This window comes from Salminus brasiliensis, chromosome 10 (assembly GCF_030463535.1).
Source record: "Salminus brasiliensis chromosome 10, fSalBra1.hap2, whole genome shotgun sequence".
Taxonomy (NCBI): Eukaryota; Metazoa; Chordata; class Actinopteri; order Characiformes; family Bryconidae; genus Salminus; species Salminus brasiliensis.
This window is the reverse complement of record NC_132887.1, coordinates 3,032,660-3,060,034: the sequence shown is the minus strand read 5'-3', so window position 1 is coordinate 3,060,034 and position 27,375 is coordinate 3,032,660. Positions and strand designations below refer to the sequence as shown.

The following is a 27,375-nucleotide window of genomic DNA, read 5'->3' as shown; positions in this document are numbered from 1 at the left end:
AAGCTCTTGTATGTGGCGGGTCGAGTCAGGTCTGCTTAGCTCTCTCTCTCTCTTTTGGGCGAGAGAGTTAGTTTAGAGAGTGAACTGAAGACTCGTGTTCATGAACTCTGTCTTCTACAGTCCTGTCCTTCTCCTACAGCCAGAGGAACTGAGACAGGCCTTCAGTCTGAGCATCTCAACTAATAGAAACACTGATACCCAAACTTTTGACTGCTTTCTGTAAGAACTACAGAACCCAGTACTGTACTTTTACTGTCAGTACTTAAGTAGAACTTTTTAGAATACTAAACTACTTGCAGTACTTAAGTAGAGAAATGTTGAGTACTTCAGTCTGGAGCTTAAAGACACTTCTACTTCTACTCAGGTCACTTTTCTGATCCAGCACCTGGACTTTTACTCAAGCCTATAGTATAATTCTGGGATCTCTGACCACTGGTGAAATCTCGCAGGAGTATTGCAGAAAAAAACGAATTACAATAGACTGCACCTTTATTCTCTGTAATTCAGTTCACACCACCTAGTTACAGTATTGTCTATATGGTAGAATACAGGCCTTCATTGATGACAGGGTTGTGGGTTCGATACCCGGGCTTGGCAAGCGACCACTGTTGGGCCCTTGAGCAAGGCCCTTCACCCTCTTTGCTCCCTGGGTGCCACAGCAATGGCTGCCCACCGCTATGGGGACATGTGCTCACTGTCACAGTGTGTGTTAGATCACTAGTGTGTGTGTGTGTTCATATATAGGTGCACAGATGGGTTAAAGGCGGAGGCCAAATTCCACCAGTGTCCAATACGGTTGGTGTGGTGCAATGGGTAACACTGCTACCTGCCAGGGAGCTACCACACCATGTAGGAGACCAGGGTTGGGTGACCATGCTATGCTACACCTGTAGGAGTCCTTGGGCAAGACTCCTAACACTACATTGACCCACCTCTGCAATACGGGTAACCTTATACATGGCTCTGGATAAGAGCTTCAGCTAAATGCTGTAAATGTCAATGGATATGATTGTCATGTCTCATCAATAGACTGATTTTTTTTTAAATATTAGAAATTATTAAAGATCTTAACCTAGAGTGAGTTCTGGTGTAAAATCAAGCTCATGTTTGCTTGGAAATAATAATAATAATAATAATAATAATAATAGTAATAATAATAATAATAATAATAGTAATAATAATAATAATAATAATAATAGTAATAATAATAGTAATAATAATAATAGTAATAATAATAATAATAATAGTAATAATAATAATAATAATAATAATAGTAATAATAATAATAATAATAATAGTAATAGTAATAATAATAATAATAATAGTAATAATAATAATAATAATAGTAATAATAATAGTAATAATAATAATAGTAATAATAATAATAATAATAATGAATTCTGACTGCCTGTATCTAGCCAATCAATAGGCAGCCATTCTCATCATCATCCCTTCAATGTTGTGTAGTTTTGCACACACAGTAACGCCAGATTTGGGATGTATTAGAAGCAAACCAGGCTTCTAATCATCTAATCAATTACCGGCGGATTTCTATATTGATCGGCCGCTGCTAGCTAGCCACCTATCCGCTGCCCTAGCCCAGGGGCTTTAAGAGGCAGTCCGTTATCTCTTCCCGCCCGTATTCCGACAGGCCGTCCTCCTTCCCTCGCCAGGATTGGCTGCCGCGTTTGACGTACACCGGGCTGGTCGAATCCGAGCGCAGGACGCGGGCCACTATCGGCCAATCCCGGTGGGCTTTGTCGGAATACGGGTGCGGAAACAAAACAGGGCAGAACAGCCAGCGAGAGAAGCGATTTCGCTGGAGGGCGGGGTTTAGGGCCGAGCGCACGTGCATATGCGTGAGTGCGTGCGCGAGTGAGTGAGCGTGCGTCTGTTTTCTACGTCCATTGGCCGAGCCGGCTGTCAGTCACCGGCTCGTCAGCCCCGCCCCCCTCGCAGCCGCCTCAGCAACGCCATCGTCCGTTACAGTCGGGCGACGGGAGCAGCCTGAACCGTCAGGAGCCGAATGTTGGTATTTTCGTCAAAAATCACCGAGGAAAACAGGCTCCAAAATAAAAGCCAGAGACATAAAGCCGCTCATGAAACGCTGCCGATGCTTCCATAGGTGTGAAATCCGACCGAAAACGGTTCAGACGGCTTCTCGCTTTCGGTAAGCGATTTATTATTTTATTATTTCCCCCCCCCGATGGTCTGGCGGCGTGAATGCACTTGGCGCAGCCGATTCGCCACCTATGGCTGTGAATCCAAGCTGATTAAAATGCAGTGAGTGGATGTGGACGTTTATTTATTTTTTATTTTTTATTTTAAGGCTTAATTAAAGCTTTAATAGTGGCTTTAATTAAAAAAAAAATACTCCGTGTAATAAAATCGCCGTTAAGGAGGGGGACGCTGGTTGTCCGTAGAGGACGCTGGGATGCTCGGTGCAGCTCCCTTGCAGCAGGGCTTGATGCGCAGCAGAAATGGCCTCATGGAGAGACAATTGAGCAGAATAAGGCCTCTGTGGCGAAAAAGGGAAGGAATTGCATGGCTCTGGCCATCTGATCTCAACCCCTGGCAGACGTTAAGACACTCAGGGACGTGTCCTCAGTGGCTTTTGCCCTCAGAGGGCCTTTATGTGTGCTGCATTGTTTGGCGTTTGCATGCAGTGCTGTGTGTGTGTTGACAGGTACTGTGTCTGCAGACTGCCTGGTGGACAGACTGGGGCTGTGGAGAGAGATGGAGCACATAAGGACGAATAAGAGACTGTGGGGATGTCTGCAGCTGTCACTAATTGTTAAAAATGGATGTAATGTGCTGCTGGGCCTATAGCTTAGGGATATGTGTTGGGAGGCCGAGGCTTCACTGTGCATTATTGAAGTGTGGAGAGCGGAGGAGCTTAATAGGAGTGAATCGGGGGTTGTTTTCAAGCCGAGAGGAGATATATATATATATATATATATGTGTGTGTATATATCTCAATCTCTTTTCCTGTCTCTGGTGTGCCCGGCTCCCTAGGTTTGCTATAAAAGCTGCAGGCAGATCCGTATCGCCTGGTTTAAAGGTGAATAAACGGCATGTTGTGTGATATCTGCTCTTATAATGGAATAAATGGCAGTTTGGTACAGATCAGTATTGTCACTGTTGTGCTAAACAAGTTGTGTGAATCTGGCAGTTGTTCTTTACGTCGTGTCCAAATTTCATGATGAACGGACCGGTAGAAATGCTCCAAATCGACCTGACGTTCGTTGAAAGTTAAGAAGGTTTTTTGTTCCCGTCTCTTTTTTTGGAGATACAAGCCGGTTTGTGAACATTTGGAGGATTTGTGTTGCTGATGACCAGAGGAAAATAAGAAATATTAGAAATATTAGAGTCTAGAACGATGAACTGTGAAGTGATGGAGAAACTGGAGAACGTCCAGAACAAAGTTCTAAGAACATTGAAATCCGCAGTGGATCAATTCTCAAGGTGGAAATCTCAATAGATACTAACTCACATAAGAAATTTCACACGTGTCCAAATTTCATGATGAACGGACCAATAGAAGTGCTCCAAATCGACCTGACTTTCATTGAAAGTTAAGAAGGTTTTTTGTTCCCGTCTCTTTTTTGGAGATACAAGCCGGTTTGTGCACATTTAGAGGATTTGTGTTGCTGATAATCTGAGAAAAACTAGAGTCTAGAACGATGAACAGAGCTGTAGATGACTGTAAAGTGATGGAGAAACTGGAGAACGTCCAGAACAAAGTTCTAAGAACATTGAAATCCACAGTGGATCCATTCTCAAGGTGGAAATCTCAATAAATACTAACTCACATAAGAAATTTCACACGTGTTCAAATTTCATGATGAACGGACCAGCAGAAATGCTTGAAATCGACCTGGAATAAAATCTTTACTCTGACTTTCGTTGAAAGTTAAGAAGGTTTTGTTCCCGTCTCCTTTTTGGAGATACAAGCATATTTGTGCACATTTAGAGGATTTGTGTTGCTGATAATTTGAGAAAAACAAGAAATATTAGAGTCTAGAACAATAAACTGTGAAGTGATGGAGAAACTGGAGAACGTCCAGAACAAAGTTCTAAGAACATTGAAATCCACGGTGGATCCATTCTCAAGGTGGAAATCTCAATAGATACTAACTCCTATCGCTTATCGTCGCTGTCATGCTAAAACCTCGGATCTCCATTTTCTGGTTTCACTTTTTTGGCATGTTGTGAATCTGGCAGTTGTTTTTTACTTTGTGTCCAAATTTCATGATGAACGGACCAATAGAAATGCTTGAAACCGACCTGGAATAAAATCTTTACTCTGACTTTCGTTGAAAGTTTTTTTTGTTCCCGTCTCTTTTTTTGGAGATACAAGCCTGTTTGTAAAGACATTTAGAGGTTTTATGGCACTGATGATCAGAGAAAAATAAGAAATATTCGAAATATTAGAGTCTAGAACGATGAACTGTGAAGTGATGGAGAAACTGGAGAACGTCCAGAACAAAGTTCTAAGAACATTGAAATCCACGGTGGATCCATTCTCAAGGTGGAAATCTCAATAGATAGTAAAATAATACTATCACTTATCATCGTGGTCATGCTAAAACGGCAGCTTTACATAAGGAGGTAAAAACCTTGGATCTCCATTTTCTGGTTTCACTTTTTTGGCAAGTTGTGAATCTGGCAGTTGTTCTTTACATTGTATCAGAATTTAGTGACAAACCGACCAAGAGAAATGCTTCAAAATGTGTTGGAATTAAATCTTTTACGTTGACTTCCATTGAAAGTTAAGAAGTTTATTTCCTCTTCTCCTTTAAATGTGACATTTTGGAGATTCAGGTTTTTTCTAAGGCTGTGAAATGCCTATTTTTTTGCACATTTTAAGGTTTTGCGTTTCTGATAATTAGAGAAAAACAAGAAATATGTAATGTACGAGTCCAGAGCCATGAACAGAGTTCTGTGAAGTGAAGAGATGCTGGAGAACATCCATAAAGAAGCTCTAAGAACATTAAAAATCCACATTTCACAAGTGTTGGATCAGTTCTCTAGTGGAAATCTCAATAGATAGTTATATAATACTATCGCTTATCGTCGTGGTCATGCTAAAACTTTGCATTTCTGAAACGGCAGCTTTATAGAAGAATGTAAAAACCTTGGATCTCCATTTTCTGGTTTCACTTTTTTGACATGTTGTGAATCTGGCAGTTGTTCTTTACATTGTATCAGAATTTAGTGACAAACGCACCAATAGAAATGCTCCAAAATGTCTTGGAATGAAATATTTTACATTGACTTCCATTGAAAGTTAAGGTTTTTTATTTACATTTTTTTTGCAAGGCCACAACAAGCTAATTTTGTGCACATTTAGAGATGTCACTGATAATCAGAGCAAAACAAGAAAAAATCAATATTTGATGAGTCTAGAGCCATGAACAGAGTTGTAGATGACTCGAAAGTGATGGAGAAGCTGGAGAACATCCAGAAAGAAGCTCTAAGAACATTAAAAATCCACGTTTCACAAGAGTTGGATCAGTTCTCTAGTGGAAATCACAATTCTGGATAGAAAATCTCACTCATATCGCTTATCGTCGCTGTCATGCTAAAACGGCAGCTTTACAGGAGGAGGTAAAAACCTTCTTCACTTTCAGTTAAGAATCACTATAAAAGTTGTATTCCAAGACATTTGGAGCATTTCTGAACAGTGAAAAACGGTAAAAATGGAGATACGATAACTGTACGTGACACCAATGTTATATTTTTCCAAGTTTTTTTGGTAGTAACTTCTTATAGTTCCATAAATACTAACTAAAGCATCTAAAATGCAAATGTATACATGTACTCCTCACATATACACTGTGTTAGGTACACATTAGCACATCAGTTAATATTCGAAGCGATTGGGAACTTCTGGTTCAGCCGTGACGGTTGATAAAGTGCGACAGTGGGATGTTTGCTCTGACACAGTGTAAATGTAATATCTGCCAAATGCGCTGTAATTGAGTACGTTTAAGTACCAACAGAGAACATATGGTGCTCTTACTGACCATAGATTAGTAAGCAAAAGCTTCGTAGCTCGAGAAATCCCAAGATTAAAGCTACATGGCAGGAAGGGTTGAGAAAAGCAGTGAATGAATGATGTGCAACTTGAAGTTTAGCTGCAAGACTCAAGCTGACCTCTCTCCTTTTTTCCCTCCCCATTCAGGCCTGCTGTTGAACGGAGCCAATCATAGATGTTTTCACTCCATCTTTAATTGAATGGAATGCAAATACTCCAGTGTGGTACCCCAGTGCTCTCTGTGGTATGTTTAATGGACATCTGTTTGCATTTTCTTGCTGCATGTGTTACATTTCCATCCTCCAGCCGCCGCCGTACCGCCGGGAAATGACTGCTCCATTTCACACAGTTGAAATGTTACAGTGCTTGTTAACCATCATCCGTTCTCTGCTAAGATCGTGGTGGTGGTGGTTCTCCTCATCACTGTGTTCATCATTAGAACATCTCCAAAGTTCTCCTTTCTCATGGAGTCTAGTATTATTTAGAGTTCTCCTCAGATCAACACCTGGTTTGGTGGTAAATCAGGGCTTAATGATGGTAAATCAGGTGAGCTGCTGCTGCTGCTGCTGCTGCTGATGGAGTTGAACACATCCTCCACGCTGTGCTGCCTGGACTGGGGGGCGTCCAGGAGAACCCTGGAGGAACCGAGCTCTGTTCTTCAGACTAGCTCACCGACAAGATCTCACTACTTTCTTTCTTCAGAATGAGAAGCTCTTGTTTCTCCTTTTTACTGGATTTATGTTCACCTGCTTTATCTGTTCTGATCAGATCTGGAGCTTCTACTGTAAAACTCTCTCACTGCTGAGAGACAGGGTGAGGAATAATGGGATTAGGGGGCTAAAACATATGCACACTACTGCAAGTCACAGTATGACATGATGTCCAAGTCTGACATGTGTAAAGTTCATGAGCCCGTGCTTATTAAATGTGCTGCAGCTCTGTACTATTGCATCCAGCAACAAGAGCGTTAGTGAGGTCAGGATGTCGGATGATGATCTACCTCATCTCCAACTCCCCACCTTATCCCAATCAAAAGTACTGGATGGAGCTCCACCACCATCATTCCAGAGAACACAGTTCTTCCACTGCTCCACAGCTCAATGCTGGGGGGCTTTATTACACCCCTCTACTAGCCCACACCTGGCATTAGGCAGCATGGAGCCAATAGGTTCATAATGTTGATCTGCTCCAGAGAGTCCTATTCTATTGGCAGTACTTCTTTATAGGGACTAGACAAGCTGCATCTGTGTCAGCAGCAATGGGTGCAGCTTAAAGTAGCTGAGAATGCAGTCATTAGAAGGGGTGTCCATAAACATTTGGACTCGTAATGTACATTTACTCAAATATCTACTTTAGTAGTTTTAAACTTTTTCAATCTGGCAACCTGAAGAACACAGTACATTACATACACTGGAGTTTTCTTCAGGTCCTGAGTAAATTTACAAAAGCCATGAAAACATATATTTATTGAATCCTGAATAATAATTTAATATAATGAATATAGTAATCTATTATATTATCTAGCAAATCTTTTATCTTTTAAAGTACTATTACTCAGAATTTATCACAGTAATTATAATAATAATAATTGGCTAATATTATTTGTTTTGTAAGAAGTGTAAATAAACTTTTTGTATTGTCAGTTTCCAGGACTTAACCTTTTTAATTATTATTATTATTTTTATTGTTATTTGTGTTGAACTTTAACAGTATCGAAAACAGTAAATCAGTAAATTAATGATTTATAAAGTGGAGTGGTAATTATTTTTTTTCCAAAACCGTATCAATTTCATCATCTTTAGTTTCTAACAGATCAAATATTGAAATTGTTGACAGGTAATTCCTTAAAAACAAAAGTAGTAGCTGATATTTCAGGTCGATATGATTGTTTAGGAATACAATATTATGCTATGAAGCTTTTTTGTGATGTATTATATGGCGTGTGGGAGACTGAGTACCAGTTTCTAAAATCAGACTAAAATTCTAATCTGATCTACTTTGATTGGAGCAACTTTTTAAACGACTGTTTTAAACTCTATAGTGTTTAATATCCTACAGTCCAGTCTGATGACCTACCTGACCATTCAGCTCCCAGCTCCTTTACAGCTCTGCAGTCTGATCACTTAGTGTGTGTGCATTAGCATTAGCCTCCTCCTCGGTTCTGAATGCACCGTTCAGAGCTGGTTTAGAACCAAGGAAAAGAGTGAGGTTCTCCCGCTGGTAGAACAGAGCCTTTCCACCATAGATTGGAGTCTAATCAGGCAGAGTTCAGGAGGAAAGTCGGGCAAGGTCTTTCCAAATGGAAGTGGATCTGAACCTTACATGCTAATACATAAGAATGCCTGGAAAGCCCTTGATCTTGAGTCACTTGCAGAAATATATTTATATATTTATTAAACCCCAAAAGAGCTTTTAGGTCTTTAGGTGAGTCTTTAGTGGCGGACTACGGCACTAAAACGTCTGTATTTGGAAAATTCAAATGTTGTATTTCGCTGAAATGCTGATCCAGGTGGGTTTCGTTCAGAATTTTAGATTTTAGGAATGTTTATGGATCACCGTTCTAAAATACGTGCATTAAAAATAGCAGATGCCCATTTCTGGAGCGCCCTTATAGAACAATAGGCCTTATTCACCAATGTCTTCCTTAAAATGCCAACCAAAAAGTCCAAACAGAATCAGAATCAGATTTATTGGCCAAGTATGTTCACACACACAGAATGAGTTTCTGGCTGTAAGCGTCTCTCTTGTATTAACAATATACAGCTACTCTACATATAATTTACAGACAATACACAGAACAATAGTACACACAGTATATATAGACTATAGCCGAGGACAGAGTTGAGGTCAGATAATTGATCACAGCTCTGCTCTTCTAATGATGGATCCCACTGTCCTCCTAAACTCAACAAATCCCATATTAGAAGACCCTGATGACAGTCCGAGTCATGGTAAAAAACTGCGTGAGTGGGCTTTAAGGAGAAATCTCTTCTCCAGAACGGTTGGTGAATGAGGCCCATTGTTTCCAAACTGAAAATACATGCATTTTTACAGCCTCGCTCAGAAGTCTGTTGGTACTTGCGTAGCTAATGTGTTGTGTGTTTTTGCTCCCTTCTGCTCGCAGAATATAGATAATGGGCTGTGTACAATGTAAGGACAAAGAGGCAACCAAACTCACAGACGAAAGAGAGACCAGTATCTCACAGCACACTGGGTACCGCTATGGGGCCGATCCTACACCTCAGCACTACCCCAGCTTTGGAGTCACCGCCATCCCCAACTACAACAACTTCCATGCACCTGTCAGTCAGGGGGTGACCGTGTTCGGCGGAGTCAACTCGTCCTCACACTCTGGAACGCTACGCTCTCGGGGTGGAACAGGTGAAGTGAATGGGTGGATTTTGGGAACTGGTTGTAGACGGGGTGTTAAAGGACCCTTATCCTTAATATTTCCCCTGATGTCCATTTATGATTTGTGTGGATGTGTATACACACACACACAACACACACACACACACACAACATAGTCCCTGATTCAAAGAGCCCTCAGAGCTGAATCCGTCTATATAACTTTAACATGAGTGGGTGGGGCTAAACCTTTTTAAACATAGTTGTCTATATATATATATATATATATAAACTAGGACTGGGCGATATGGTAAAAATACTATATTACACTATTTAAAAACATTTTTTCCAGATATTCATCATGTTACACGCAATCAATAAAATCATCAGTAGTGACCGATTCTTATAATCTACTGTTCAGATCCTCTCTGTACTGAATACAGTGATTTCTACTCTACATCTGCTGCTCTTCATCTAATGAACCCTTCAGTCTAATTACACTGTTAGTAATGAAACCTGCAGCTGATCAGTGTTTATCACGATAATGGAATTTATCACGATGCGATAAAATATCGTCAAATTGCCCTGCTCTGCTTTGAACCCTGGAGCTGCTTCTGTACACTGTGTAAATAATTCTGGATTAGTCGCCCAATAGAAATGCTCTACATTACTTGGAATCTGCTCTTATTCTCCATTAAACTCCATTTAGAGTTAAGAACATTTTTGCATTCTATAAAGTCCCCATTTTGGAGATACATGTTTTTATTGGATAGCGATAAATATACATTTATTTATTATTATTATTATTTTTATTTATATGAATTTATATATTTATGAATTTATAATATTATAATTTATATATTTATCGCTATCCAATAAAAAACATAAGGACTTAACAGAACCATTTTTTTTTTTCGTTGTGAGGAAAAGCCTAAAATCTCCAAACTAGTAACTTTACAGGAGAAGCGAAAAACCTCCTTCAGTTTCAGTTGAATTCCATGAAATTTAGTTTTGGAGCATTTCTATTGGTCGAATTATCCTGAAATTTTTTGACACACTATAAAGAACAACTGTCAGATTTACAGTCAGAAACAGCCTGAAGTTGCAAGATTTTACAGCAGACTTGACAGCAAAAATATCAAGCTTTTTTTTTTTTTTTTATTAAAGTGAAGAAATGAATTTTTCTGTGATCTTTGAATTTTAGAATGTGAATGTGATGAGCTCTGATTGACAGACTGACATAACAGAAACCCTGATAATGCTGTATTATTTCAGAACAGTAATAGTGTCTTTATGAATGTATCTGTAAGCTGCTTCTGTGGAGGTCACGCCCCCTCTCCTCTTGACTGCTCACTCTGTCCTCTGCAGGGGTTACACTCTTTGTAGCACTTTATGATTATGAGGCAAGGACAGAGGATGACCTCAGTTTCAGGAAAGGAGAAAAATTCCAGATTCTCAACAGCACGTGAGTATACGGAGTTCCTATTTTCACCACGTTCCTGTAGTGTTTAGAGTTTACACTGGAGACCAAAGGTGGAGTGGAGATACAAGGGTTTAAAAGACCTCTATAGAAGCTGAAGTATCAGCTTAAGCTTTTTACTCCAGTAAAAGTGTAAAAGTACTGGTTTCAGAACGACTTCAAGTAGAAAAGTAAAAGTAATGGAAGGAAAACAAAGACTGAAAGCTTAGGCCGCGCCACAGGGGTCTATAGTGCTCTACCACCCCCCCTCCCCAAAACCCCATTTCTCTAAAAGCCATAATGAGGAGAATGATCTATTAAAATGTTGATGTTAAAAATGTTGGGCTGCACTAGGCTCCTGTTTCAGCTGCAGATCTGCCCATTGAAAATGAAGCATTTCAGTAATATCAGCTCTATTAAAGGAGCGTCTCTGTGCTCTACTGAGCATCAACATGAGCTTCATGGAGGAAAATATGAGGAGTCCTTGTCTAGAAGTTTTGGGACACTTTCTCATTTATTGTTCCTTCTAAAATCAAGAGTAGTAAAAGAGTTTATCCTGCTTTTGTTGGAGTAACTGTCTCTACTGTCCAGAGAAGACGACTTTCTATTAGATTTTGGAGAAGGATTTGATTGCTTTCTGCATTAGGAGCGTTAGTGAGGTCAGGATGTTGGATGATGATGATCACCACCCCACCTCATCATCCCTAACTCATCCCAAAAGTACTGGAGTGGTGGAGCACCACCACCATCATTCCAGAGACCACATTTCTTCCACTTCTCCACAGCTCAATACTCAATGGTGGGCTTCATACCCCTCTACTAGCCCACACCTGGCATTAGGCAGCATGGTGTCAGTAGGTTCATGATGTTGATCTGCTCTGCTTTGCACATCTGTGTCCGCAATGTGTGCAGCTTAAAGTAGCGGATTGCTTTCACTAAAAGGGGTGTCCACAAACATTTGGACGTACAGTGTTTTACATTACTGAGGGTTATAGTGTGGAAAATTGGTCTTTTTATTGATCTAAACAATATCACGTCATATTAAAAATAACTGAATGTGTCGTTAATATAGTGTAGGTATTTATTTATTTATTTATTATAAAGCAAGTCATAGTTAAGACTCCCTCTTCTGCTGTTGGACACTCTTCACGTCTGGCTCAAGTAATCAAACCACATGAAAAAATTTCACTGCCTCGTGAAAAACCCTTACGGACTGTAGGCACATAGATTAGCTGGCAAATGTGCCTCAAGCTTCCTCCCTAAAGCGACAGAGGTAGCGGGAGAGGCAGAGGCAGCTGCATCTACTTGCCTGTACCTCTCCTCAGCAAACTAGGCTGCCATATGAAGTCTCGAGAGCATATACCAATTAGATAGTCTCTCCTTTTATCGCTATACAGCCTATTTATCGCGTGTGACGTCTGCTCCTATTGCTGTCTTACAGGGAAGGAGACTGGTGGGAGGCGCGCTCTCTCACTACAGGTGGAACCGGATATATACCCAGTAATTACGTGGCTCCAGTCGATTCCATTCAGGCGGAAGAGTGAGTTCAATTTGTGTGCCCAAAGACCAAGATAAATAACAAACCCCGGATAGACGGGCAGGGTGTTCCACGCTATTTTCTACTCTAAGATTAAATGCTGTTTATACCGCTACCACAGCTTCCTTTTTCTTTTCTTTTTAGCCAGTATTTTATTTATTTTTTTAATCAAGGAATTCAAACCTTGACATGAGGCCGTGTTGGTAACTTGAATCATACCTGTGCTTTTTGCAGTTGGTACTTTGGCAAACTAGGCCGCAAGGATGCAGAGAGGCAGCTGCTGTCTAATGGAAACCCTAGGGGCACTTTTCTCATCAGGGAGAGTGAAACCACTAAAGGTAACCAGCATGTGCACAAACCCATGTTTCCATCACCGTCTCCGAGGCCATTAATGGCAGAGCTACCGGTAGAATACATACACCAGTCAGCCATAACATTAGTACCGGGTAAAGAGGAAAACGCATGATGATTATCTTCATCTGCAGTGGCTACAGCCGTCTACATATTAGGCAGCGAGTGAAGAAGCAGTTCGTTTTTGAAGGGGATGACGGTGAAGATGAATCTGAGACACGTTGGCAAGAACCAAACTGTGAGGTTCTAGACAGCATCAGGTCTTGTGGGGTGTTCCTCCCACTGTGCAGTGGTCAGTACCTACCGACAGTGCTCCAAGGACGGACGATTGGTGAAATGGCGAGAGGGTCTTGGGTGCCACTCTCACTGCTCTCACTGATGCTCGTGGAGGTCCCGCCCACCTCACAACTTACAGGACCTGCTGCTGCTAACGTTGGTCTTGGTGACACAGGATACCACAGCAGGACACCTTCAGAGGTCTTGTGTAGTTCATGCGTCAAATGGTCAGATCTGTTGTGGTGGCACCAGAATACTTAATATTCTTGATACCACAGAAGAACCACTTTTAGTGCCATAAAGAACCTTATGTGTAATAGAGATGTATGCAGGTGAAGATCCTTTTACAGTGCATAGTGGATGTAAAGGTTCTTTGGATGGAGCACCACCATCATCCATCATTCCAGAGAACACAGTTCTTCCACTGCTCCACAGCTCCTCAATGCTGGGGGGGCTTTATATACACCCCTCTACTAGCCCACACCTGGCATTAGGCAGCATGGTGCCAGGGGGGTCATAGGGGTCATGATGTTTATCTGCTCCAGAGAGTCCTATTCTATTGGCAGTACTTCTTCTCTACAGGGACTAGATAAGCTGTGTGTGTGTGTGCATTTGCAACTCCGTGTCAGCAATGGGTGCAAGGTAATGTAGCTGAATGCATTCATTAAAAGGGGTGTCCGCAAACTAATCTGTCCGGATGGAGATCGGCTCACCTGCTGTCCTTGTTCTTGTTCTGTCCCTCTTCCAGGAGCGTACTCCTTGTCCATACAGGATTGGGATGACATTAAGGGAGATCATGTGAAACACTACAAGATCCGTAAGCTTGACAACGGAGGATACTACATCACCACCAGAGCGCAGTTCGAGACGCTCCAGCAGCTTGTGCAGCATTACTCTGGTAAATCCGAGTCCACTGACCGTAGAGTAAAACGCTTGGCCTTAACAAGTAAGGTGTGAGAAAGTAAAATGACCATGGGAGTTTTTGTTGACAGAGTGGCCATTGTCTCTGCCGGTACCCGCGCGACGCAGTCTAATGAGAGGTCTTCCTGTTGTGTCTGTCCACAGCGAGGGCTGCAGGGCTGTGTTGTCGTTTAATAGTCCCCTGCCACAAAGGCATGCCTCGCCTAGCTGACCTGTCTGTCAAAACCAAAGACGTGTGGGAAATCCCACGGGAGTCGCTTCAGCTTATCAAGCGCTTGGGGAACGGACAGTTCGGAGAGGTCTGGATGGGTATGTATTGCTTTAACTGTCAACAGGTTCAGGCTGGACTGAGAGAGATTTACAGTCGAGGACTTTAATCCAGCCTGGGCTTAAATCACAAAACGCTGAACACGTCAGTAAAGTTCGTGCAGTGAAATCTGTCGTTCTACTGGTGAAATTACTGTAAAGGTCAGTGTAAAAGAAGTGTAAAGTAAGATGAGTGTAAATGAAATAATTAATTAAGTTTATAAGATTTTCTTTGTTATTTATCTTATTTTAGGTTTGGATATTGTTATCTTTTATAATCGAATGCAAAAGTTGGGCATCCCAGGTCAAATTACACTTTTTTTGTGTGTTTTTGTGAATGTAAATGAGCCAAATCCTCTCTTTCTCTACAGGGACACACTACTTTGAATTATTGAGCATAATAATAAAAAAAGCTCATTTATTGAATGTAATAGATTGCAAAAACAATAATTAAATTAAAATGTAGTGCAAAACTAATAATAATTAATAATGTTATGTATTTTTTTTCATGTTTTCATAGGAGTTCTGCCTAAAATGTGTGAATAATAGGATTTGTTCTTATTTATCATATTTACACAAAGTGTTTGTTGACCGGCTGCCTAAACTTTTGCATAAGACTGTATATTATTTATATTTGTGTTTTTATATTTCTATATATTACACATATATATTACACACACACGCGCACACACACAACTAATTATAATAAAATAATAATAATTAATACACATAATATAATGTACACACACGTGTGTATGCGTATATATATATAATATATATAATTATTATTTATATATAAAGAATATATCTATTAAAAATATTAAAATATATGTTAATGTTAATATATATTCATGTTATATTAAAAAAAAATTTTTATGTATAACTGTCTGCCCTACCAGTAAAATACATAACTGTCAATTAAATAATGTATTAATTAATAATATAATATATATATATATATATATATATATATATATATATATATATATATATATATATATATAATTAGATTGTGTTGGATAAATCCCTAATATCTTTAACTTCTTTTCTTTTAACTTCTATTGTTTTTCATCTCTGTGTATTAAATGGTTCAGTCTCTAAAATGATGCAGTTCTCCCATTACATTTCAGGTACTTGGAATGGCACTACTAAAGTAGCGGTGAAGACCTTGAAACCAGGCACGATGTCCCCGGAGTCGTTCCTGGAGGAGGCCCAGATTATGAAGAAACTGAGACATGACAAGTTAGTGCAGCTTTACGCTGTGGTCTCCGAAGAGCCCATCTACATTGTCACAGAATACATGGGCAAAGGTGAGCACATCGAATCTTCACTTGTGAGCCATGCCCGGATTACTTTTAAAGTTAATAAGGTTTATTAATTATTACTGTTCAGCTCTTTTTTCCAATTGGATTAGAATAGTCATCTTCCAGCCTTTTGGTTAATTAATAAAGTATTAATTATAGAAGTTAGTATATATTTATATATATATATAATATAATCAGTTTGCTGTGCTTTCATAATAGCATTTATTTGCTCTGTTGATGAAAAGGCTGTTTATCATTTTGTGCATTTAATGTAAACCATCGACTTTAATGAACTGAATTGTGCACTTTTAGTCTTATTATATAAGAGATATACAAGAAATCTGCACCTTCACATTCTGTCTTTGGCCATCTCCAGAGGAACTTTGGCTAAAATGGGTTTCTTTTCAAACTGTTCATCCATGCTTTCGTAACCAGCCTTCTGTGTGCTCTCCTTTCAGGGAGTTTGCTGGATTTCTTGAAGGATGGTGAAGGACGAGGCCTTAAATTGCCAAACCTAGTGGACATGGCAGCTCAGGTAAGAACATCTAATTCAAGTTCACAGAGCAGAAGCTGAACCATGCTTTCAGCTTTTCAGCGAACTGAGCAAAAACATTCACAAAAACATGCCCTCTTGTCCAGGTTGCCGCAGGAATGGCTTACATCGAAAGGATGAACTACATTCACAGAGATCTGAGATCGGCGAACATCCTCGTGGGCGACAGCTTAGTATGCAAGATTGCAGATTTCGGGTTGGCCAGGCTGATAGAGGATAACGAATACACAGCTCGACAAGGTGAGGGCTGACTTTGTCAGACTGATTTAACCTTTCTGTTCTGTTGCGGGTCAAATTGACCCATTGCAGAGTTTAAAAATACAGGGGGTGCCAAGTCTGCAAGACCAGATCAAATCGGAAATAAAAAGTCCAATAATAATTATTTTAAAAGGGTTGAAACTTTTTTAATTTTTTATTTTTTTTGCAACTGTTCAGAAAAAGGTCACTAATTATTATAGGTATACCCTGATCTGAAAGAAAAAAAAATTTGATTACACTAAATATTGATTAAATGAATATTAATTGAGCTATATGGACTCAAATATCCTCCTTTCAGATGGTTCACTCTGCACCAGGTCAGTTTGACCTAAAACAGGTAGGCAGTAAGGTGATGCTTTATCATTGTTCCACTTAGAAAAACACTTACAGCCACTGCGCAGCAGCATTTTACCTAGAGCTGGGCAATATGACGATATTTTATCGTATCGTGACAATATGCTTTCGTGAGTGTATCGTGTAATCAGTCTTATTTAATTTAATAGAGTGAAGCATATTCTGAGGAAAAATCCCAGTATTCAGTATGGGAGAGTATTTGGATAGCAGTTTTTAGAAGTTTTACGCTGTTGATGCGTTTTGTCTATGTGACGAAATATTATGCTAAATATTGTATATTGTAAAAAATGTCTTTAAATATTGTGATATTATTTTTTTTTCATATAAAGGTAAAGGTGCAGGTATTTGTCACTGTACTATGTACAGCAAAATGTGCATTTGCCCCATCTGTGGTAGTGAACACACACACACACACTAGTGAACTAGGGGCAGTGAGCACACACACACCCAGAGCGCTGGGCAGCCAACTCCAGTGTCCGGGGAGCAGAGAGAGGGTGAAGGGTCTTGCTCAAGGGCCCAACTGTGGCAGCTTGCCGAGCCCGGGTATCGAACCCACAACCCTGTTATCAACAGCCTGGAGCTCTAACCGCTGAGCCCCCCTATATCACCCAGCTCTATTTTTACCCATCTATGGCAGTGAAAACCCCCACACACACTCAGACAATAGTGAATTAGGGCAGTGAGAGCAGACACACCCCCAGAGCAACCACCTCAGCGTCCAGGGAGCAGCTGGGTGTTGAGTATTGAATACAGGCGGGACGTGCCTGAGCCCCTCCATGCTGTGCGTCCCTGTAGCGGACAGGGTTAAAGGCCTTGGTTAAGGACCTTACAGGGACAGCTGTTAAGGGACGTGGGTGATGAACTCACAACCTTCTGTGATCAATACTCTAATGCTCTAACCACAGAGCCACCACTGCTTCCGGTTATCATGATAACCAGCATGCTTTGTGAGCAAATAGTAGATGCACTGTATGTCCAAATGTTTGTGGACACTTCTTCTAATGAATGCATTCAGCTACCTGAAGTAAATGTGCAAATGAGCCACAAATGAGTACTGCCAATAGAATAGCACTCTGTGGTGCAGCATGTTGAATGGCACCAAAAAGACGTGGGCTAAAGGGGTATAAAGCCTCCAGCATTGAGCTGTGGAGCAGTGGAACTGTGATCATTTAACATGCTGCGCTCACTAGCACTCCTGTGGCTGAATGCAATCAAATGCTTCTCCAAAATCTAGTAGAAAGTCTTCTTCCCTGGACAGTAGAGACAGTCACTCCAGCAAAAGCCAGATCAGCTCTCTTTAATCCACTTGCTTTCAGAAGAAACAGTGAATGAGCAAGTGTCCGAATACTTTTTTTTCCTGATACTGTATTAAAACACATTGATATTGTAATAATTAATGTCTGATCAACATTGTTTTGACACAAATTGCTTACATTGGATCACATGGATTCTTAATACATCACAGAAACTCTTGAGGAACATCTGAAGTTAGCCTGAATGCTCCGAGCACACCATTTATATATAAAAAAGCTGCAGTTTGTTACAGCAGTGGTTGCCCAACCTAAACACACAGTAATTGAGGGAAAATGTGGACCATGTGTGGATCTCTGAGGACTAGTCTGAGAATCACTGCCTTACAGAGCATTAACAGACTCCAGGCCTTTTTTTTATAGGTCTGTATTGCAAAAGCCAGTATCACAATACTGATTAGCCAGCATTGTCATGCAGCCTTAGTCTGAAAGAATGAAACTCAAAAAAAAGGGAGTGGAGGTTTATTCCCAGTTTGCCTCTGCCTTACCCTGTCATCATACACTGGTTTTAGCAGCTAACGTTCATCCCACTGAATCCCGAGCCGTGAAGGGAACGGTATAATCAGTCTCCGCAGCCATGAGTGGTTTATTGCCTCCCTTTATGGCCAGCAAATCCCCAAAGACAGATTTGCTCTTGCCCTGTGTTCAGATTTATCCGTCGTTTAAACGCTGTGTTTCCTCCAGTAAATGCTCAGACGGTTCTGCACATCCAGTCCTAAACCTCTGTTCTGTTGTAGGTGCAAAGTTCCCCATCAAGTGGACGGCGCCTGAAGCTGCTCTCTACGGACGGTTTACGATCAAGTCAGACGTGTGGTCATTTGGAATACTGCTCACAGAGCTGGTGACCAAAGGACGCGTGCCCTATCCAGGTGAGTGGTACTGCATAGGCCGGAAATACTGCAATATTGAGCTAGAAATATTTAACAACAATAAGAGAAATGTGTAAATTCTCAGCAATCCTCACTTCAGAGTCAGAATCACCTTATTGGCCAGGTGTGTGGGACGCATCAGGAGCACACATGTATAGGCTGAGGCTGGAGCGGTGTATGCAGGTCATGCAGGTCATGCAGGTCATGCAGGTCATGCAGGTCATGCAGGTCATGCAGATTTCTCCTTTTCAACATCCGGAGAATTCCACCCTTCCTCTCTAGGGAGTCGCCCATGTGCTCGTTCAGTGTCTTCTCACTTCAAGACTTGACCACTGCAGCTTCCTATTGGCTGGTCTCCCTCTGTGCACCATCAGACCCCTGCAGTTAATCCAGAATGCACGGGTCGACACGGGTCGCTGCTGCCCTCATCAGGTTCGAACCCCTGACTCTGGTCTACAAAGCCAAGACTGGACCAGCCAGCCCCTCCGTACTTGATGGCGATGGTCAAAAGCCTGATCTGCACCAAGAGCCCTTCCAGCTTCAAGTACGGCTCGGCTCGACCCGCCATCCTTTAAGATCCACGGAAGACGAGCGTCCAGACTTTTTACTGTCCTGCACCGAAGTGGTGGAACGAACTTCCCCTGGGTGTCCGAACAGCAGAGTCCAACACTCACTGTCCTCAAACCCAGACTGAAGACCCTCCTCTTCTGAGAGGACTGAGTGTGCAGAGTGTAGAGTGTGTGGAGGACTGGGTCTCCAGACTGACTTCTGTATTTAGTAGAGTCTAAGATTAGAGGATCTTCTGGATTCTAGTCTTTATAAACTAGACAAGGGTCTTTACTGAGGAACAGTGAAGCTCTTCTGGAAGTCGCTCTGGAGAAGAGCTTCTGCTAAAGGCCTTCAATGTAAATGTAAATGGGTGTAAACCCCCCAGCCTCGAGCTGTGGAACGGAAAGGCTTACTGAGCATATAGGACTGGACATATAGTGTTGGCAGGGTGCACCTGATGATCCTCTGTTCTGCCATGACTACGTGGCTCGTTCCTTTGAGTAGGGCGGTCCAAAGCAGGAGGTTATGGATGATGTGAGGGTGGAGTCGATAAATGCTGTGCAGAACTGGTAGGACCAGCAGAGCCTGTGGCAGGTTGAGTTTCCAGGCCCTAGAACATCCTCTGCTGTGCTTTCCTGGCCACTGAGGCATCATATCATATCAAGTTAAACCAAGGAACTTTGTCCCTGAAGATCCAGTGGTGTTGCAGTGCTGTACTCTTACTCTTCGGGAGGAGCTTCCTTGTGACTTCTTTTGTGGACAGCAGTGCTTTACACTCAGCTGCCTAATCTAATAGTATTAAAGATGGGCTGTGTGACTTTATTTGTTTATTTATTTATTGTTATTGTGATGAATTACTGCTTTTCTGAGCGTATTGTGAGTATCGTCAGTATTGAAAGAACGATGGCGAGAGAGCACAGCTGGTCCCGTTTTACTGGATTTGATGCAGCATAGAAAAATAGAAGTGTGAGTGGAGACAGATTTTTAAATGAATGGCGCTGTGTGAAGAAACCCGTGTTTGGCACCATGTCGTCCCATGTCGGGCTGCTTGCTTCCAGGACGTTGGCAGGGGCTTTTCTTTGGGCACATTGACTTCAGCCCTCATTTATTTGGCCGCTGCCCGCTCAACCAGGAGCCTCGGTAACGCCTCTGAACTGTTACCCTGCGCACTATAAAAATCCCCCATTTATTCCTTAACCCATTATTTTCACCCCAATTTTACTCAATTCCAATTCCCAACCAGTAGCTAGAACTCTCCCTATGACTGGGAGCGCTGGGAGAGTGAAGGCTGGCATGTACAACCTCCACAGTCCCATGAAGCTCCACCAATTACTGCTACTAGAAGTATTTCATGACAGCTGAGCACACTTGATGAACGCTAACTGCCAGTTCCTTCCATCATCTAGAGCCCCCCCACCCATCATAAGACCCCCACGCTGGTTACCATCTTGTACCGCGACACTAAGCAGTAAATTGCCACTTGGTGAAGTTTGCGTGTTACTCATAAGCATGAATGTCATAATAGAGGAGAAATCGGTAGGGGACGTACACCATATGGACAAAAGTATTGGGACACCTGTTCACTCAGTTTCTTCTGAAATCAAGAGCGTTAAAAAGAGCTGATCCTGCCTTTTTTGGAGTGACTGTCTCTACTGTGCAGGGATGATGGCTTTCTACTAGATTTTGGAGCAGCATTGCTGTGAGGATTTGATTGCATTCAGCAACAAAAGCATTAGTTAGGTCAGGATGTCGGATGATGAGCACCATCCCACCTTATCATCCCCAACTCATCCCAAAAGTACTGGATGGAGCTCCTCCACCATCATTCCAGAGAACAGTTCTTCCACTGCTCCACAGCTCCTCAATGCTGGGGGGCTTTATACCCCCCTCTCTAGCCCACGCCTGGCATTAGGCAGCATGGTGCCAATAGGGTCATGATGTTCATCTGCTCCAGAGAGTCCTATTCTATTGGCTGTACTTCTTCTCTACAGGGACTAGACAAGCTGTGTGTGTCAACGTAAAGTAGTTAAATGCATTCGTTAGATGCGACGTCCACAAATATTTGGACATACAGTGTGTATGGATACAAATGACAGCTCGGCTTGTGTTTCTCTTAGGGATGAACAACAGGGAGGTGCTCGAGCAGGTGGAGCGTGGCTACAGGATGCCGTGCCCCCAGGACTGCCCCATCTCCCTCCATGAGCTCATGCTGCAGTGCTGGAAGAGAGACCCTGAGGAGAGGCCCACCTTTGAGTACCTGCAGGCGTTCCTGGAGGACTACTTCACTGCCACTGAGCCACAGTACCAACCAGGAGACAACCTCTAAGCGGCGAGAGCCCCGGGGAGGACAGGAGAACGGATCGCCACAACAAACGAGACTGCCCTACACAAGGACGTTGCCACTGATACGATGCACGTACGACGACAAGCTTCCAGATTTCTCGCCGTCTCGATCCAGTATTCCACACATTACATCTTCCACCCAAAGGACGCGTCACATTTACATGTATCAGTAAAGCCAAATATAGTGTTTCGGGGACCCCAGCGGTCTTCAGTGGGCTCTTGTAAGCGTTTTTTTTTGGGGGGGGGGGAGGGGGAAGAATCATGAATGAGGATGAACATGGCCTGTTTGTATGTAGTGTAAATATGATCGTGTTTACTGACCCCCTGTTTTAGGCTTTATTACTTTTTATAATGCTGTTTATTATTTAGTTTTTGTTTTTGTTTTTTTTTTAGTTCTTATCCAGGAGGAGTTTCATTGCTCAGAGAAAAAAAAAACCAAGCATGAATATTGAGGCCAAAACAAAAGCTATTTTAACAACTGTAATGATTCTGGAAATCATTTCTATTTATCGCCAATATTCCAGTCGAATATTGATCCGCCTCTTTTTAAAAAAAACAAAAAAAACTACTGGGACTCTGAACTGTCAGTTTAAATAATGAACAATATTCCAGTATCGACATTCCCTCTTTGTTTAAGTTAAGAACTACTGCAGCACGTAGCTAGATCACGTAGAGCTTTCCTGACACTAAACATTGTGAGGGGTATGATGTGTCCATGGGCTTTGGTGACTCTGCTGGGCCTTATTATTATTATTATTATTATTATTATTTGCTCCTGCTTTTAGCAAAAGCTCAGTGTCTCCATTTTTTTGTTTTCTTGCTACATAAAATGATGAGTGCATTTTCTATTTAATCACTTTGGATTAACGATAGAATAATTATGCATCAATATAGTAATCAGGCTGTGTGGGCATTATGCTTGACTATACCTGCATCTCTCTAGCAAAGAATAAAATAAACGGCTAACATCATTACTACTGTTGTAAGAGGTATAAAACCAGTCCATTAAATGCATTATAATAACATGCGCAATGAATTAACAGAGCTACGTAGATGGGGAAAGGGTTAAAAAAAAAAAAAAGGGCCAGAAACACCTTCACTGAGCTTGTCTGCTTCGTTTCTGGGTCCATCCTCATTCTCCGGACCTTGTTTAATCTCCTCTGACCAGACTCCTCTGAAGAGCTGAGACTCGGCCAGCCCTCTCCGTCAGACGCGATTAGCAGAGCCGAGGGTCGGACTCATTTTCAGCTTGTTTTCTCGAAGACCTTCTCTCTGAGTCTCGCTCGTTCTGGTGGGGGTCTTAGATCTGAATAGCGTGCACCGTAGTAGGCAGTTTGGCGTCCGGGCCGTGAGCTCGCCCCAATAACACCCTACCCCAGCCCCAGCCCCCGCCCCCAACTCCCTCCCTTTCTCTCTGTGCAGCGTTTGTATGCTCCAACTCCAACCTCATGATTTCCACGTTTTATTTTTGTATCATCTTTTTGGATTAATTCATAGATATTGTGTTTATTTAATTGTTTTGTTTCATTTATGCACAAACATTTGTAGAATAAAGACTCATACCCAAACCCATTTCTTTTCCGATTTTATGTTTCTAAAAAAAAAACTGAACAATCCGAATTTCTTCAATTTTTACATGTTTTAGACCATCCAGTTAAACCATCTTGTCCAAATGTTTGTGGACACCCCTTCTAATGAATGCATTCAGGTCATTTAAACCGCACCCATTGCTGACACAGATGTGCAAATGCACACCTGCAGCTTGTCTAGTCCCTGTAGAGAAGAAGTACTGCCAATAGAATAGGACTCTCTGGAGCAGATCAACATTATGACCCTATTGGCACCATGCTGCCTAATAATGCCAGGCGTGGGCTATAGAGGGGTAAAATAAAGCCCCCCAGCATTGAGCTGTGGAGCAGTGGAAGAACTGTGCGTGGAGCTCCATCCAGTACTTTTGGGATGAGTTGGAGAAGATGAGGTGGGGTGGTGATCAGTCATCCAATGACCTCTTGACCTCAACATCACTAATGCTCCTGTCCTCCTGTTGAATGCAATCAAATCCTCACAGCAATGCTGCTCCAAAATCATGTCCCTGGACAGTTGAGACAGTCACTCTAACAAAAGCAGGAGAAAGTATTTTTGATAGCCCTGATTTTAGAAATGAACAATGAATGAGCTGGTGTCCCAATACTTTTGTCCATATAGTATGTATTACCCATGGAGGGGGGAAGTAATTATAGCTATTAAATTAACCAGTTTAGCCCAATTTAATTGACAAGGGGGTTCAGTTTCACCACTCACACCCAGGCCTGGTGACTGCCAGACCTGCAGACTCTGAACAGCACTGAAACAGAACCCGTCTGGAGAAGTGAAGCTGGCTCTGGGACTCCAGCGAACCACAGCGAGATCCATGATCCACAAATGGAGAAAACCTGGAACAGTGATGAAGCTTCCCAGAATGGTCGACCTACCAAAATCCCATCCAGTGAGACTGTGTCGTAGGCTGGTGCTTCCACAATCCATCTTCTGCAGAGCTTCGATATTTGGTTGAATAATAGAGTATGTCCTCAAATTCAGTTCAGAAAGCCCATCAGTGAGGTGCCCTCTGGCCTGCTCCCGTGTTTGGAACCACAGATCCATATTTTCACTGAAACATCAATTATTTCTGCCCATCCTTTTTCCATGGCAGGGTTTTCCAGTGGTGCGCTGCACGGCCAGCAGAGGGCCACTGCATTCTGGCTGCAGCAGTGCTGGTGGTGAGCAGTGCTGGACTCAGCTCATTGGCTCCCTGGATATAAATAGGTGGTTGCGCTCTGTGAAGTCCCAGATGGAAATGGATCCTCTGAGATTTGATTAAAGAGTGATAAGTGCTAATGTAGCCTTTAAATAGGATCTCAGAGATCTTACTGATGGAGATCTGTGCTGGGAGGAGGCCTGTGTGTCAGAACAGTGGTTCAGTTCAGCAGTTCAGTAGAGGGGTGCAAAATCACTAGAGACAGCAAGTGAAATCCTTAATATTGCAAATAATTTAAAATACTGTATCTGATTATGAACATATTTATATTGTTGTAGGAATTGTATTATTATTATTATTATTATTAGTACTACTACTACTACATTTTATTTAAAATGTATTAATAAATGTATTATTTATTTATTTTATTTCATTTATTTTTATTTACTTTTTATCTTAAATATTTTTTTGTCATTTTGGTTTATTGATTGCTATTTCTGTTTTATAATTCAGTTTTTTTCTCTTATTAAATCTTAAAAATAATTAAATCATAACTTGTTCATTTGATATCAGTTGCTTTTAATTTGATTTTGTTTTATTTATTTTATTTTTGTGTTATATGTATATGTATGTACATTTATAAATGTGTTTTATATTTTCTAATATTTGTTTTTATTTTTTATTACAGCATATATTTTTTATTATATTATATTTGTGTTATTTTTATTTGTTTAATTACCTCTGTTGTTTTTAGTTTAAATTGATTCAATATTATAATTGATTGATTGGTTAATTATTTTACTTAAGTAATTTTAAGTAATTATCACCTGAAAGTCTTATTTCACCGGCAGATAATTTTACTAGTTTCAGGCATTATTTCTCCATAAAAGCTAAATTCCAAAATTATCTGCCAATAGAATAAGTCACTTTTAATAGGTAAAATCATTTAACAAATACAAATAAGTTGTCATATAATATTTAATACTATAAGTAAAACCAGGTCCAACAAGTAAAAATGCATAAAAATAATGATGAATGATACAGTACTGAAAACAATAATCAAACTTTCTCTAAATGAGAAGTATTAGATATTCAGGCTGCATTTAAGAGGATTTGCAATTGTTGTTTTGTTTTTTTGTTTGTTTTTTTTTTTTGTTTTTTTTGCAGTGTAATGATCCAGTCCTCATCAACACGTGATTACACCTCCTCTTCTTTTGCAGCCTGACAGTGGGGTTGGGTCCCGCCCGGGTCCCGCCCCCCCTCACAGCCTAAAAAGGCCGGGCCGAGTGCAGCTGGTGAAGGGAGCACTGGCTAAGAATAAACCAGAGGCAACAGTGGCTAAAGTTACCATGCAGCCGTCCCATGAATTCCGTCCTGCCCTATACCCATGTGAGGCTTCAATAACATTGGGGAAATTATTAGCACGTATTCCCGACCTCCCCCAGTCGAAGCCTAGAGCCTCCGTCCCCCCCAGCCTAGGTCCCCTCCACCCATCTCCCCTCACTGCCCTGCACCATGCTCACCGGCCTCGGCCTGACGCTCTGAAAGATCCACAGCTCTTCCACATGATTTGAAGAGGTTTCACCTGTGGATTACACGGCGGGACAAACAGGATGAACACCATGCGCTGAGAGGGCCGCAACATCACCTGGGTGGGACCGTTCCAATAGGACTGCACATAGGCTGAAAGAGCAGGGAGCTGAAACTGGAGACTGGACACAACTGAAGGTACTGCAGGTGTCGTACTCTTATACACTTCACGGCCTTCAGAATCGAGCACACAGATATTTACCTGTACATGTAGATCCAGTTGTCACCATCATTCAACCTCCATCAGGAGGGTCTTCGGTTACAGTGGCTGATGCAGTTCTATGCTAGAAAACACTGCTGCACAAACTGGAGTCTCACCAGATCAGATCTTTCTGCTCTTGGCACAAAGGGGCAGGGTTGATACACTGAGCTTGACGAGCCTTGACGAACAGTTGATATTGTTTTCTTGTAAAATGATATTTTGGCCTGTAAAATCCATTCAAAATCCTCTACACGTGTAAAATTTCTCATTTTTATCAGTATTTCTTTCATATTTGTACTTGTTTTAACCCCTTAATGCACAAAGGGCTTATTACACACTAAGGTATATTACTCAAGGACTTCTGTACGTGGCATTAGAAGTGTGTAATAACACTTTCAGCCCACCGGCGGGCCATAAGCTCCTTAACAGGTGATTTTGAGCCGGCTTCCTGGGCAAGGATTAAGCCCAGATTCAGACTATACATCATTCTGAATGGAGATTCCTCATTAAAAGCAAAATATAGTCCTGAACTAGACTTTCGTCTTGGGAAAGATTGGCAGATAACTTTGCCTAATTCAAGAAATAACAGATAATCTAGCTTCAATCCAAGTAAAATGATCAGTCAGTGGAATAAAACACTTTGGCTAGACAAGTTAAGTAAGTATAGGTCATTTTTTTATATTTGTAATGTTTAATATTCTTACAACAAATTATCTGCCAATAGAATAAGTCACTTTTAGCAGGTAAAATCAGTTAAACAAGTCATTTTTATTTGTTTCTTGTAATTTTTCATTGTTTAATATTCTTACAACAATGTAGAAATGAAAAAATATTAGATATTCAGACTCAATTTAAGAGGATTTCACAGGCCAGCATTGAAAAATCCGGGCGGCCTGTTGTTTCTGATGGGATCTCAGAAGGTTAACCACTAAACTGCTGAATCAAACCTCCAAAACCCCCAATTTTTTTATTGTTTTTTTATTGTTATCATGGAAATCAACTTCACTGACTAATCCCAGACATGTCTGATTACCATAAGCTCTGGAAGAAGTTCTGAAGAACGAGCTCCTT

The 27,375-nt window shown here is 41.2% G+C and overlaps 1 protein-coding gene across 1 annotated transcript; it reads left to right on the top strand.

Moving 5' to 3' along the window:
* The first annotated feature begins 1,981 nt into the window (after positions 1–1,981).
* On the top strand, positions 1,982–23,350 carry fyna (FYN proto-oncogene, Src family tyrosine kinase a). The gene is made up of 13 exons (XM_072689005.1): positions 1,982–2,170; positions 6,188–6,284; positions 9,165–9,421; positions 10,757–10,853; positions 12,289–12,387; positions 12,619–12,722; positions 13,760–13,909; positions 14,077–14,241; positions 15,369–15,548; positions 16,001–16,077; positions 16,182–16,335; positions 18,755–18,886; positions 21,553–23,350. Exons 3-13 carry the CDS (start codon positions 9,175–9,177, stop codon positions 21,759–21,761), a joined length of 1,614 nt encoding a protein of 537 aa, XP_072545106.1. The 5' UTR covers positions 1,982–2,170; positions 6,188–6,284; positions 9,165–9,174; the 3' UTR covers positions 21,762–23,350.
* Positions 23,351–27,375: the final 4,025 nt, after the last annotated feature.

Coding starts and splice junctions, on each gene's coding strand:
- fyna (XM_072689005.1), top strand. CDS start 9,175: ATGGGCTGTGTACAATGTAAGGACAAAGAGGCAACCAAACTCACAGAC. Junction 12,388..12,618: donor GATTCCATTCAGGCGGAAGA/GTGAGTTCAATT, acceptor TGCTTTTTGCAG/TTGGTACTTTGGCAAACTAG. Junction 15,549..16,000: donor CACAGAATACATGGGCAAAG/GTGAGCACATCG, acceptor CTCTCCTTTCAG/GGAGTTTGCTGGATTTCTTG.